At 45.3% G+C, this 13264-nt stretch overlaps 4 protein-coding genes across 4 annotated transcripts; 3 read left to right on the forward strand and 1 right to left on the reverse strand.

The window, feature by feature from the left end:
* The first annotated feature begins 677 nt into the window (after positions 1 to 677).
* On the forward strand, positions 678 to 4002 carry BDB00DRAFT_793982 (DDHD domain-containing protein). The gene is made up of 8 exons (XM_053121274.1): positions 678 to 1202; positions 1299 to 1544; positions 1615 to 1932; positions 2006 to 2043; positions 2114 to 2374; positions 2470 to 2618; positions 2699 to 3037; positions 3145 to 4002. Exons 1-8 carry the CDS (start codon positions 1132 to 1134, stop codon positions 3811 to 3813), a joined length of 2091 nt encoding a protein of 696 aa, XP_052985713.1. The 5' UTR covers positions 678 to 1131; the 3' UTR covers positions 3814 to 4002.
* Positions 4003 to 5627: 1625 nt separating this feature from the next.
* On the reverse strand, positions 5628 to 7533 carry BDB00DRAFT_752895 (uncharacterized protein; the record flags this gene model as incomplete). The annotated part of the gene is made up of 7 exons (XM_053118653.1): positions 5628 to 6030; positions 6129 to 6211; positions 6301 to 6457; positions 6541 to 6582; positions 6667 to 6793; positions 6869 to 6970; positions 7284 to 7533. The coding sequence occupies 7 exons, from the start codon at positions 7531 to 7533 to the stop codon at positions 5628 to 5630; spliced, it is 1164 nt and encodes a 387-aa protein (XP_052985714.1).
* Positions 7534 to 8578: 1045 nt separating this feature from the next.
* BDB00DRAFT_771 (chord-domain-containing protein) lies at positions 8579 to 10068 on the forward strand. The gene is made up of 5 exons (XM_053119928.1): positions 8579 to 8725; positions 8799 to 8837; positions 8946 to 9679; positions 9750 to 9914; positions 10008 to 10068. The coding sequence occupies exons 1-5, from the start codon at positions 8662 to 8664 to the stop codon at positions 10050 to 10052; spliced, it is 1047 nt and encodes a 348-aa protein (XP_052985715.1). The 5' UTR covers positions 8579 to 8661; the 3' UTR covers positions 10053 to 10068.
* Positions 10069 to 10432: 364 nt separating this feature from the next.
* On the forward strand, positions 10433 to 12590 carry BDB00DRAFT_752815 (uncharacterized protein; the record flags this gene model as incomplete). The annotated part of the gene is made up of 6 exons (XM_053118647.1): positions 10433 to 10517; positions 10708 to 10853; positions 10954 to 11182; positions 11293 to 11704; positions 11834 to 12105; positions 12484 to 12590. The coding sequence occupies 6 exons, from the start codon at positions 10433 to 10435 to the stop codon at positions 12588 to 12590; spliced, it is 1251 nt and encodes a 416-aa protein (XP_052985716.1).
* Between the last annotated feature and the right edge of the window lie 674 nt (positions 12591 to 13264).

Raw genomic sequence — 13264 nt, forward strand, 5'->3', positions numbered from 1 at the left:
AATCGTAGAGGATAGTCCCGCTTTTTATAAGTTGAAGGAGAAAAACCTGATGTATGAGATGATTCCTTAACTTATTATCCCAAGCTATCTTCTACAAAAGATGCGTTCTTCTTCAATATAGTAGGTAATAGACAGCCATAAAGACATAAAAAAACCGTACATGCACCTTGAATGGTGATGTACAAGAACAAAAAAGGTTAATTGACTTGCAGAAAACCAGAAAAAGCAGCGTTTGGCCTTTCCTTGATACGATTCCCCTCACTAGTTTATAAACGACCCAAGAAATAACATCTGTTTCTATGGAAACCAAATTCCTGCGCATGAATTTTTTTTGACAGGCGTAAAGGAGTGTGTTCTGTTTATCAATTGTAATTCCAACGTATCTCGTCTTTATGTCATTAAATGGATTTACCAGAAACAAGAGCTGTTTTTTGTATTTTTTCCTTGTTGCCAAAGCCTCATCCCCAAAAGGGTCGGCATTAAGTAAGCGAGCGCTTCACGCTCTACCCGGGATTTTTTTCTTTTTTGGTATTTTTTCCCTTCTTCTTCTGTGTGTGCTTGCTTGCTTGCGGGAAAAAGGGAGACTCGAAACCCACGATGCTCGAACGAGACATTCCCCATCGCGCGATTTCGCCTGGGAGTCCAAGAGGCATAGGACTTCAACCAGATCCTCACGCACCAAAGCTTGACGTACGATGGTAAAAAAAAGCGATCTTTATTTTCTTCTTCCAGAAACCCGGCATGAGTTTTTCCCGGGTCCGTTTGTTATACTGAGATTGAGTTGTGTCCTTTTTTCCAGGTTTTATGCAGTGGATGGACCAATCGTCAAAGGCGATGCCCAGCTTCGATCCAGTAGAAAAAACAAGAAATGGGTAGCCTTCTCAAAGCGCGATTCAGAAGCACTTGAACGTGCTCTTCAGGTATAACTTTAAGGAAAAGAGAAAAAGAAGAGTTTTTTTCTAAAAAGTAGATATCTGCACACACACATACACGTATACACAGAGTGACGATACGTCAGTAGCAGTACCTGTCAACGAAGACCATTTGTTTGAGGTCAAAGTATTTTATCGCACGCTGTCGCCAATTTACTGGGAAGGACCTGTGTATCCTGTACGACGAGCGACGTGGTTTATGCAATACGAAGGATCGAAATGGGTGCCGTGTGAAGAAGTTCTGGCGCAGCAGATTGAGGCTGGATATCGGTAAGAGCGATTTCTTAGATTGACAGACATAACAATGGAACGTGGCACGGTTAAAATGAATTAAATTCTATTTTTATTATTTCATCATCGATCCAGTAAACACAAGCCCTATGTGAACCCAGAAGCAGCTTTAAGTGCGGCAGAACTTCGGCAATCCAAACGGCAGTCGTTCCCGGTAGCCAAAAAGGAGGAAAGCGATGGTGTATCTAGCACAACGATCGAGGAAAAGAAATTGGAGATGGCGTTAGCAAAGAGGCCAGTGGAGCGCCAATGGAACTTGCTGGGTCCCTATCTTGGACAGTATGTGGCATATACTGGAACAGATACCGCTTGGTTGCTGTCGTAAGTTTTAGGCACTCAGACGAGAAAATAAAAAAGTGGTGAAGTCTTACAAGGTTGGATACGAATTTAGAAATAGCACAAGTAGCAAGTTGGCCAAAAGCATCATTACACGACTCACCAACAAGCAGAATCTGGGCGGAACACGATTGGTTCGAGGCTATCGTGCAGTGGATGAACAGTTGCGAGGAATTAAGAAAGGGAAGCCCACAGCGACAGCGACAGCAACGAAGACTCAAGCCGCCACAGAGAACGACAGCGAAGCCCAGGATGATGCAATATATTTGGATACATCGACTAGTGAAAGTGACAACGAGGAAGAGCTCAAAGCTACCGAGGATGACGGTGATGGAGAACGTCGAATCGATCATCTGGTGTTTGTTGTCCCTGGGTAATTGATTGTTTTTACACATGCAGTCTTTGGATATAGATTGATACTAAAGTATGATTTCTGTTGTGTATAGAGTAGGGCAGAAGTTCTCCGGACAAAGTGTAGTGGATGGTACATGTCGTTTACATTACTAGGCACTGCTACAAACAATTTTTTATATTCATTATGCCCTTTATCATAGACGTCAATGACCTGCGTAAATCAATGAAATTAGTATACCCCACAGCAATTGCATCTGACCGTTCAAACGGTATTCAAGTGCTTCCGATACCATGGCGACAAGGTGTGAGATTTGGCTTATCGGTGAAGGATCAGATAACTAGCGGAGCCGAGGCTGACCTTGGAATGCCGGACGGAGATGATGGATGCCCCACACTGGATGAATTGACCGTAGACAGCGTACCCAATATACGAAATATGGTATCCGATGTCATAATGGATGGTAAACACGTTATTCTCTGCAAAAAGGCAAACCTTTTTAGCAGAATTGTATATAAAATGGTTGCTAATATTCTTAAATTATACGTCATGCTCTAGTGCCCTTGTATTTGACTCCAAAGTATCGCGAGCAAATGACCATCACACTATGCAAGTTGGTAAATCGGATTTATCTACGTTTTGTCAGCCGACACCCAGATTTTTTGGAGCGTAACGGTCAAGTTTCCATAGTGGGCCATTCCTTGGGTGTAAGCCTTTTCTCTCAAAATACTCGAGGAGGGCGGCGTAAAGCCTACTGAGGATGTTTGGACTAACAAAGAAACAACAGGCATTAATCGCGTTTGACATGCTGTCAATGCAACCTGCAAACACCTCACCAGCGGACTTGAAAAACCAAGTTTTGGCTGCATTAGAGCAAGACAGGAAGTCTACTACTAGTAACAATAATAACAATAGTAGTAGTAGTAGTAGCGTATCATCAACCTCACTGTTGTTCAACACGCAAAACTTCTTTAGCCTTGGATCTCCCGCTGGCGTCATGATGTTGTTAAAAGGCTATCGCATTGCATCACGAAAAAATATTCCAAATACAGCGCAGTTTCCAAGTCGTGGACCTGTCCAATTCTGCTACCCAGCAGTTGAAAATTTGTATAATATCTTTCACAAGGTAAACGTTCATTTAAATTTTTCTGAACTCACCCCAGTCACGCTTTCTTTTAAGTTTTGTTGATCCGCAAAATAGAGTACTAACAATTGGGCAAATGTATTCTTCAGTCTGATCCAGTAGCTTATAGACTAGAGCCATTGATATCAAGACAATACGGAACAAACTTGAAACCGGAGCCTATACCACGCATGAAAGAACTGATCAAAAGACAATACCAAGCAGCAAACAAGTCGGGAAGCGGCAAGAACATTACGAACCGAGCAGGTGCCATGTACGAGTCAATAAAGTATGGATTGACGGCCAACCTGGTGATGCGCGGGCTGGGTCTTTCTCGACAGCAAATGTACGACGACATGACGTTGGCAAACAACAGCGATGATGAAAATGATAGCCAGGGTGATGCTGACGATGCAGCGCTTAGCGCCAGTACAACTGCTACAGCAACAACGGATTGGTTATCACCTGAACGGCAATATACACATGCACGATCTAGTAGCGATTCAGCTGTTCATGCAACCAGTAGTTTCTGGGCTAGCAGGATGGAGCGACAGTCAGGCAGCGGTGCGCGACGGTCTCCTCCGGCGCCATTGAACGTTTACTCAGAAGGTGCACGGCGTGTGCGTATGCTGAACAGTACAGGCCGTGTCGACTATTGTCTACAAGAAAACAACCTTGAGAATCCATACTGGAGTGCACTTAGCACACATCTTCAGTATTGGAAGGATCTAGATGTGGCGGCTTTTCTCACAAAAGAGATTTATAGAGAAGAAGACTAAAAAAAGAACCATTTTTTTTTTTAAAAAAAATATTTATATATATTATGTACATTTTTTTTTCTCACATTGGCAAAAAAAAAGAAAAGAAACAAAACCAAGAAAAAGAGTTATCAGTACTAGTAAGTCGTAAAGGAGAAAAAGGCGCGGGGTGGGCGGGGGGGGGGGGGCGCAAAGAAAAGCAAAGTCCAATATGTGTACACAATAAAAAAAAAAAGGAATAAGAGGATGTACGTAAATTCCCATTCACACCTCTCTTTCTCTTGAAAAAAATAATACGTAGTAAAAAAAAAAGGGTGGGTAAAATCAAATGCAAACTGGAGAAAAAAGAACAAGGTGCCGAGTTTTCTTTTTCTTTTTTGTGTGGTTATAAGCGACGGACAGTGCGGTATGAACCTGTACGTTCACCGACAATATCACCATCTAAGCTTTGCAATCCACGAAGAAAATCGCCCATCAGATCATCCTCGGTGTCTTCGTCTTCGCGATGCATGGAGCGTGGGTCGATACAGATCGATGCCGGTCGTCGCACTCCAGCTTCAGGTTTCCCACGGATGTTGATAATTTCCGGCGGATGGGTCAGCTTTTTGCTAAACAAGGACGACGTGGAGCTGAGGGATCGTGCTAGTCGACGTGCATCGTTGACATGTTCAAAGTTGCGGATGGGTGATGGGGAGGATGTTCTACTGTTGTTATTACTGCTATTATTAGTGTGGTTCGCGGTCGATGTTGGGCTGCTCAGTCCGGGAAGCGGACTCGAGTTGGAAATGGTAGGAAATGTAGTGGATACGATTGGCCTTGAATGACTGATATTTTTGTTGCTACTGTTGCTCAAAGTGCTGCTGTTGTTGTTGTTGTTGTTGTTGTTATTATTATTAATATTAATATTATTATTGCCATCAAGCGTACCGAGTGATGCAGGTCGCCCAGAGCTTGCGTGATGAAGATGGTTATGATGACTGTAAGAGGTTTTGTTGTTGTTGGCGAGCATCCAGTCGTTTGTGATATCCAGACTTCTTCGGTTAATGTCTCGTGTGTTGGGGAGTACAATAGGTGGTCGAATAACAACGCTTGGTGTCAGTGAATTACGGCGACTACTGCTGTTCGTTTCTCTCGCAAGGTGCTGCTCTTGATATTGTTCTTGGATTTCGGCTGCAAGGTTGTGTAGATCAGCGCTATGTGACTTTCGATGCCGTAATCGTGCGGATGGTACCGTTGGTTGCAGCTTGTTATTAACAGCAGCAGCAGCAGCAGCAGCAGCAGCAGTGCTAGTACCACCACTAACAGTAGCTAAAGACACCACAGGAGAGGTTTGCGAGGACATGGAAACGGAGCGGTAATGGGAAGGTGCATGGGACACGTTTGCTGATGCTTGTGGAGTGGAGCTGAAGGAAGTGGATCGCCCTCGAAAGTGGGATAGTTTAGGCGATAGGGCTGATGAGGTGGAGGTGGTGGATAGTGTTGACATGCCGGAGCTAGCGTCGTGCAACGAGAGAGGATCTCCTTTTAAAAAGTCGGTCGCCGCTTTCAAGGTGACAAGTACAAAGCTTGAAAATAAAAGCTGTCAGCGTCAAGTGTGCCGAAAAAAAAAGGGGGGGGGTTGTACCTATGTTCAGATCGTTCAATGCGAGATAGACGGAAATGTTCCATGTAGAATACTAGACTGGCTATGCGGGATATACGGCTATGGACAAGAATATAAGCGAATAAGGGTATCATTTCGTCGGCAGTGACGGGTGAATCTAGCCGTTTTGAAAAAAAAAGATCAAGGTGGGAGGTTAGTAGAAGAAGAGCAAGAAGGCCAGACGGTTTTCCTTTCAGTTACCATCAGGCACCATGTTGACAGAAGTGCTCTTGATATAGGTCGACACGGCCTCAGTAATTAGATCCAAGACTGTGCGGATGCATGTAAGCTTTTCTAGCGGGGTAAACGCCAGCTGGTCGGATGCTGCGGGGAAGGGTCCCGACGGCCGCTCTTCGTCGATGGAGACGGATATCGGAGGTGCAATGTCGGTATCAACGCGGCGCAAGCACACGATAGCTGCCTCGAAGCATTCGAGCGACATATTAGCCATCGGATGGCTCACAGCGTACCGGTTCAGCGTGATGGTTTCCCGGGCATAGGCTCTGCAGATGGAGTCGAGATAGTTGTCTTGGGAATGTAAGATGGAACGCAATGACTGGACCCAAATCTTTTCGTGCAAGAATCCCATGACGACGCTACACACCGCGGGGAAGGGCAGAACAATAGCAACAATAACAAGAGAATTGAAATTAGCCCAGTTTTCTTGCCAAAACAAGCCCAAATGACGACATACTTTTCCACTAGTTCCAAAAAATGATCATGCTCAGTCTGCAATCTGCAAGCATCGCGTAGGAGCTTATTTCTTTGAAGGATAGTCTAAAAAAAAACAGAGAGCATGTGTGTATATGCATGAGCAGCGTCGTACCAAATAATAAGCGGTTGCAGCTACACGCTGGCGGTACTACCTTGTATGTTTTTATATACATGTGCTGGATCTTCTCCACCGTGTATGCGTTGAATCCTCGAATGTACACATACGTATCTACAAACTTCTGCACCGTCAACTGAAGCTCGTGCATGGCCTCCGCGTTTTCGGGAAACATGTTGAGAAAGTCCAGGTCGCTAGACGAAATCACAATCAGCTGAGCGTGAGCGAAGAGTGATGGCACGCGCCACACAGTGTGTGTTCTTTTTGATAACCTTACGTTTTGGAGTTTCGAGCGGTTGGGATCGATATCGTGTTTGGGCTCCGAGGCTGCTGTCGTAGCTGTGAAACAAAAATGGGTGAGCCATCGGAAAAAAGACATGAAAGAGAAAAAGAAAAGAAAGACACAGGATGCAACCATACAGGAGCTTCTCCTTCCAAGGGACGTTCAATCATCAGCACTCGAATCTTTTTCCGTCCAATGTAGACCAATTCCTCGGCCATGACATGCAGCGTCCTCGGCTCTTTGAAGCCTAAAAATATTCGGGTCAGATGCATCAAAACCATACACGGGTTTGTCGCTCTTTGTCTTTCCTATTGTGCCTTACCAGAGACCGTACTTAGCAGCGGAATCTCAATCGCAATCACTTTGCCATTCGCTGCTTGGTACTGCTCCTTATAGTACGGCGAGGTATTGTAGCAGTGCGTTTCTAGTGACACATGCGGATGTGGGGGAGGGAGAAGGGGGGTGGGGGAGATCCATAGGGTCAATTGTGGTGCAAAAACATCAACGGTAGAAACAAAGACATAAAAGAAAAGAGTGAAGGGGGATAAACCAACGGGGCATCCCCAGAAAAAATGTTCGCGATCAGAACCAAAGTTTCCAGTTTTTCCTGAAATAGCGCAGCAAAAAAAAAAAAAAAAAAAAGATCCCCAAATTTTTTATGCAGCAAAGGGAGTATAACCCAATAGAAAAAGAAGAAAATGGAGGGAAAAAATAAAGATATAAAAATGGGAACGTACCAATGAAATCCTTTGTCAGTATGAGTCCTTCCAGGGACCGTGAGTGAGGCACGCATACGACAGTAGAGCGAGAAAAGATCAGGTTAAAGTGCGAGCGGATGTACCGATAGAAGCGGTTATCTTCCAGCTCCTCCGGCTCCAAAGGTACGATGGCAGGAGGATGAGCAGCAATGGACGTAGGGCGTGATCGGGACGAGGTGGACGATGAAGGCGAGGGGTTGGGTGACGCTGCTGCTTTGGCTTGCACCATGGACACAAGTGTTGGGTACGGTTGGTCTCTATTACTTTCGTTATTGGCAATGTTGCTGTTGTTGTTGTTGTTGCTGTTGTTGTTGCTGTTATTCGTATTGCTGCTGCTGATTGCATAGTTATAGTTGTTGCTGCTCAAGTTGCCTCCGCCGCCTACGCCGCCATGACCGCAGCCGAATCCAAAAGAAGTCGAAGCTAACGGATTCTGCGAATGTTGATGTCCCACATGCTCTCGTTTTTTCTTTACACTGTTTCTAAAAAGATAAGGAATTGCAAAGGACATTGCCAGAGGAAAGAGGAGGTTTTCTTTTTTTCTTTTGGTGGGCTTTATTGAAATGAAATAAAAAAAAAAGGGAATGAAGCAAGGAAAAAAAAAAAAGGGCAAGTGTGCCATGCTCAATTTTTCCGCCTGCCTGCCTTTTTGAGCAGCCGACACACTCTAGAGTCAAAAGAGTTACACCTCCTAAGGAACCTCCAACACTATCTTTTTCGCCCTGCTTCCGTTCCGCAGAGGAATTGGGAGAGTCGTGGAGAAACAGGGAGAATTGTCTGTATTGGATGCCATGTTATTATTAACAAGTAGTGTTGCCCATTCTTGCCTATGTCTGTATAAGGTGTATACAACAAAGAATGAGATGCTTTCCAAAAGCAACAACTTGTACAGGAGAAAATAAGGAAGGAGGGGGCGATGTCTATTGAAGCTGACCCATCTGTCAAATGGACATAGCAGTGATTGCCACAGCGATAGGTGAAAGGATAATTGAATACGAACAAACAAAGAACAAAGAAGAAATGTGGTGGAGGTGGTGGAGATGGTGGTGGTGTATGTACGCAATATAAAAGCTCATTAATCCACATACACTTCAGTATGCTGTGCTCCTTATTTTAATATCTCAAGATGAACAAGAGTGGGAGGTTGCCCATGAGAGCCAAGCTCTCTCTGCTATGTAGTACTACTGTACTAGGTAGATGCTGGTACCTTCTTCTTCGTCTGCAGCCCCGTGTTATTAGGACGCCTAGAAACCACGAGAAGCCTTTTGCGGATATTTAAAAAAAAAAAAAAAAGTCGACGCACATATTTGACACCCACCCGCACAAAGAAAAACAGACTCTGCTTCTACACGACACGATGCCCAAGTGCACACACAAAGGCTGCGACAAGGAATTCGCTGAGCAAGACAACAAAGACAATGGTAACACTCTATACAATCTAACCGATGCGTCGATTCATGTACTCAAAACGGAGAGAATCGTGGTTGTATATAGCGTGTCAATTCCATTCTGGCGCACCCGTGTTCCATGAAGGTAAGTTGACTTTACGATTCGTACCACTCTAAATGTGTTTTTGAAGAGAATGTATCCTTACTCGTGCGTGTGTGGAAATATAAAATAAATAAATAAATCCGTATATAGGTTTGAAGGGCTGGTCATGTTGCGAAAAGCGAGTCATTGAGTTTGACGAATTCCTCAAGATCCCGGGTTGTACGTTCGGACGTCATAGCACTGAGAAGCCAGCCGCTGCTGCACCAGCAGCTACTGCCACCACCACCACCACCACTGCAGCTAAACCCGAGCCCAGCAAAGTGACCAAGGAGGGCGTAGAAGTATACGGACAACAAGCACAGTCGCCTGCAGTGCCAAAGGCAACAGCTACTGCTGCCGAAGCAGAAAAGAAGAAAAACCAAGAGGAAATTGAAGAGGAAGAAGAGGATGACGAAAGTGTACCCGTTGCTGCAGGTGCGACCTGTAAGCGGAAAGGCTGTGGAGTGCAATACAAGGATGACGCGACGTCCCGTGGTCAGGGCGCTGAAGCAAAATGTGTGTATCATCCCGGCACACCCATTTTCCACGAGGGCTCCAAGGGATGGAGCTGCTGCAAGCGACGCGTGCTCGAGTTCGACGAGTTCCTCAAGATCCAAGGCTGCAAGGAAGGAAAGCATCTGTTTGTTGCAAGTCAAAAGGGTGCGGAAAAGGAAGAGCTGGTTGATTGTCGAACGGACTGGTACCAGACGCAGACGCACATCATCCTCAGCGTATTTGCCAAGAACAAGGTGGACAGTCAGATCAAGTTTGACAAGGATTCTGTCCTGCTGGACCTGAAAATGAAGAAGAATCAGCGCTACAAAAGGACATTCCCACTCTACGCTGTAAGTTGCCTTTTTTACGCAGTGTGTGGTGGTAAAGAAGAAGCTAACACATCTTTTGTCATATTTTTAGTCGATTGAACCTGAAAACTCAAACTTCACCGTGCTGTCGACCAAGGTCGAGCTCAAACTGAAAAAGACGAGCGGTATTTCATGGCCCTCACTGGAGCCTTCAAACATCACCACTTTCAGCACCTTTGGCATCACTGGTGGTGGTGGCAGCGTGGGAGCCAAGGAGGTCTGTATCAAAACCAGGGAGAAAAGAATACGGAAAAGAAACGAGAGAGAAACGTAGGGTTGCTTACGTGTGGAAGCCTTAATCGTCATGTAGATGATGTACCGCAGCGATTCCCCATTCCACCAAACACAACAGTAATCAACAAAGCCTTTAGCCCCCGCCCCCCACCCTACCCACCCTCCGATGATAGAAAATAAGGGTCGCAGATGTGTGTGTGTGTGTGTGTGTATATGTGTGGAGGACGGGTGGCACTTGTACCGGTCAGAATGAAAGGCGGGCTAATACTTGGGGGGTGTGTGTGTGTGTGTGTGTGGAAGGTATTATCTGTGGGTGGGGAGGGAAAGGCGCAGTTGCATCTCCACAACACAAAGGGCGCAGTGTGCTTCCCACCCATTTTATTTTCCTTCTTTTGAAATAAAGCTAAAGATAGAACCCGCGAACGCCCTTTCTTTTTCCTTCTCGCTTCCTTTTCTACAATAGCTCGGTGCTTCTTACTCGCCACCACCACCACGCGTATCATGAGAGGCCGTGCAAAGTCTGGCAAGACAATTGATATTGTACTGAACGAAGAAAAGTTCTACTTTCCAGGAGACTCTTTGCAAGGTATATTGCGCATACACATGCCACTGCCTTTTCTCTCTTTCTCCCTTTCCTCTGTTTATGCCCGCACCATGTAGAACTTACACACCATCTTGACAATGTCCAGGCACGGTCATTGTGCATCCCAAAAGTCCCACCAAGACAAACCATATAATCCTCAGGTTCACTGGCCAAGTCGTGCTTTCGGTCAAAGACAAAGAGACCATCACTTTATTCCAACGCACCCAGAACATCCGAGCTTCTCCTGGTGATAAGGCGTGCATTCTAGAAGCCAAGCAGCATTCGTTTGCTTTCAACTTTGAGGTGCCCAAGGGAATCGAGCTGCCCAGCACCATGGAGGTTAGTAGTATATCAAACTAATTATCTAATTAGCAAGCACAGAATAACTGTGGTTTTTTTTTTTTAATCGTGGTGCATCCATTATCAACGCTATTATCAGTTTGCCAGAAAAGCAAAGGTGCGATATGTGCTTACTGCAATCCACGATCGACCGATGGTGCCCGAGTCGTTCTGTCCAAAGGCCCAATACGTGGTGCCCATTCTCGAATATCTTGATATCGAAGCACCTCAATTCAGGATCCCTCAAGAGAAAACTGCCAAAGCGCCATCCTTATCCAGCAAGCAATGTCAACTCAAGATGTCTATTCCCCGTACCGGTTTTGCACGAGGTAAGGGCACACACAACGCAACAAGAGGGAAAGTTAGGGAAAGAAAAAAAAAACCCCATTGCGCTCACACACACATATATCACGGTTACATCATCGTTTTTTTCTTAAAGGCGATATCGTCACCATCCACATAATTGTCACATGCTCAGAGTCGTTGGTTGTCAATAAGGGTCTACGGCTGGATTTGGTACGGATGGCGGATATTCGTAGCGGACGACATCAGTTTGTCAAGGAGGACGTGCTCAAGACAACCGAGCATGACCTGAACATGATTGGACCCTACAACTTTTCACAAGCCATATCATGCCAGATGCCCATTCCGACGTCAACACCCCCGACGATTGGGTATGACGGAATGACGCTACGCATGTACTACCAAATTCGCGCCAAGGTGCGTCTCACAGACATTATCGAAAAGCCAAAGACAGTTACACTCGAACTCCCTATTGTCGTTGGCACCTGGCCCCTGGCCGATATACCCATCGACGATGACGATGACGACGACGACGATTCCTTAATGATGTCTGTTTCGGATACCGACGAGCCAACACTAACAACAACAACAACAACACACGAGAGCAACAATGTTTTCCGCATGAGCGGCGATATTACTGCTTTCGCCATCCAACAACACAAACACGTACGGAGCAGTGCACCGCATATCGCATTGACACCCAAGGAAGACACTGTGGATCGGTCGGACAGCAAGTCGTCAAAGAGGTCTGCGTCGTCTTGGCGTTCAAACCAATCCTGGGACTCACAACCGCTTTCACGCAACACGTCGTTAACCACGCCGGATAAATTATCTTCGTCATCGTCATTTGCTCGAACGCCCTCAGTCACCGAACCACCTGTTCTACCCCCGCCACAACCAGCACCTTTACCAACCAACAACAACAACAACAACAATAATAATCGCAATAGTTTCATGTACTTTGATCCTCATCCAACATCCAATCACTATCCCCAACAGCAACAGCAAGACCCTCGTCGACAAGCAACCGCCTTTTCAATCTCACCCCCACGGTCCTATGGGGGTCCAGCGCCAATGAGAGCAGGAGGAATCCACGATGACTCTATGGTTTATCCATCCGTACCGCCACCGCCTTATACCACGCCACAAAACGCCAACGTCCCAAACCATGTTCTCCAACCACTACCAACCCCACCATCCGTAGTAGGAGGACCTCATCATCAGCCCATCCTAGATCATGCATCATCCTCATCGCTTTCTTTACAGCAACAACAACAACAACAACAACCTACCACCATGCTCCACCCTGGTGACACTTTTATGACAGATTCATCTGATGACGATTCGTCTGATGACGACGGAGACTTGTTGCGTATTGTTCGCAAAAAGAAGAAGGCCGAGCAAAAGAGACAGCGGCAATCCATGCGTTTGTAGATTTTTATCTTTCCCCTTCTGAATCCATACTCTATTCATTATCTTCCACAACAACGACAACACAAGTAAACTTCATCCCCGCGCCCCTTTGTGTGTAATAACTTCTCTCTTACTGTACATGCTTTTTTATTTTATCTTGTATTTATAATTTCTTACATATATTACTCGTTATTTTTGTACGTGTTACCACCACCATTTAAGATATTGTATGAATTTGTGTATGTGAAATATCTGGGTTATACGTTGTACGTGTGAACTATCTTTTTTTTTTTTATATAGTGTGGAACGCAATTATTAAGTGCTTGTCTCAGTGCTTTGCAAAAAAACTCGTCATCTGCCCTGCAGGGTCCATATCGGTTGGGCTTGTTGTGTGACCTGATTTGGCGTGCCACCCTTGCGGCTGGTTATTTTTCTTATACCCGATCTGAGAATATGCATGATCAGGAGAGCTCTGTTGTGATCAGGTATCTGCACAGGTAAAACCAATGCTTACCAGCCATAAATAAAAAAAAGGCTCTGCCCCAAACATTGCTTTTCATGACGGGGACTGCTGTACCTTGAAGAAAAGTGTCATGATGGGTAGTTCTAATGAAACAAATATTACTGTAACTGCGTTACTAATGGCAGGCGACATTTTCAAAAGAAAAAAAATCTCCCTCCTTTTTGATCCCATT

Source organism: Zychaea mexicana (assembly GCF_025766255.1).
Source record: "Zychaea mexicana strain RSA 1403 chromosome Unknown BDB00scaffold_1, whole genome shotgun sequence".
Taxonomy (NCBI): Eukaryota; Fungi; Mucoromycota; class Mucoromycetes; order Mucorales; family Lichtheimiaceae; genus Zychaea; species Zychaea mexicana.

Excerpts from the sequence above, each read along its gene's own strand:
- BDB00DRAFT_793982 (XM_053121274.1), top strand. The coding sequence starts at position 1,132 with ATGCAATACGAAGGATCGAAATGGGTGCCGTGTGAAGAAGTTCTGGCG. Across the intron at positions 1,545-1,614 it reads GATACCGCTTGGTTGCTGTC|AAATAGCACAAGTAGCAAGT; the intron begins GTAAGTTTTAGG and ends ATACGAATTTAG. Across the intron at positions 3,038-3,144 it reads TGTATAATATCTTTCACAAG|TCTGATCCAGTAGCTTATAG; the intron begins GTAAACGTTCAT and ends TGTATTCTTCAG.
- BDB00DRAFT_771 (XM_053119928.1), top strand. The coding sequence starts at position 8,662 with ATGCCCAAGTGCACACACAAAGGCTGCGACAAGGAATTCGCTGAGCAA. Across the intron at positions 8,726-8,798 it reads GCAAGACAACAAAGACAATG|CGTGTCAATTCCATTCTGGC; the intron begins GTAACACTCTAT and ends GGTTGTATATAG. Across the intron at positions 9,680-9,749 it reads GGACATTCCCACTCTACGCT|TCGATTGAACCTGAAAACTC; the intron begins GTAAGTTGCCTT and ends TCATATTTTTAG.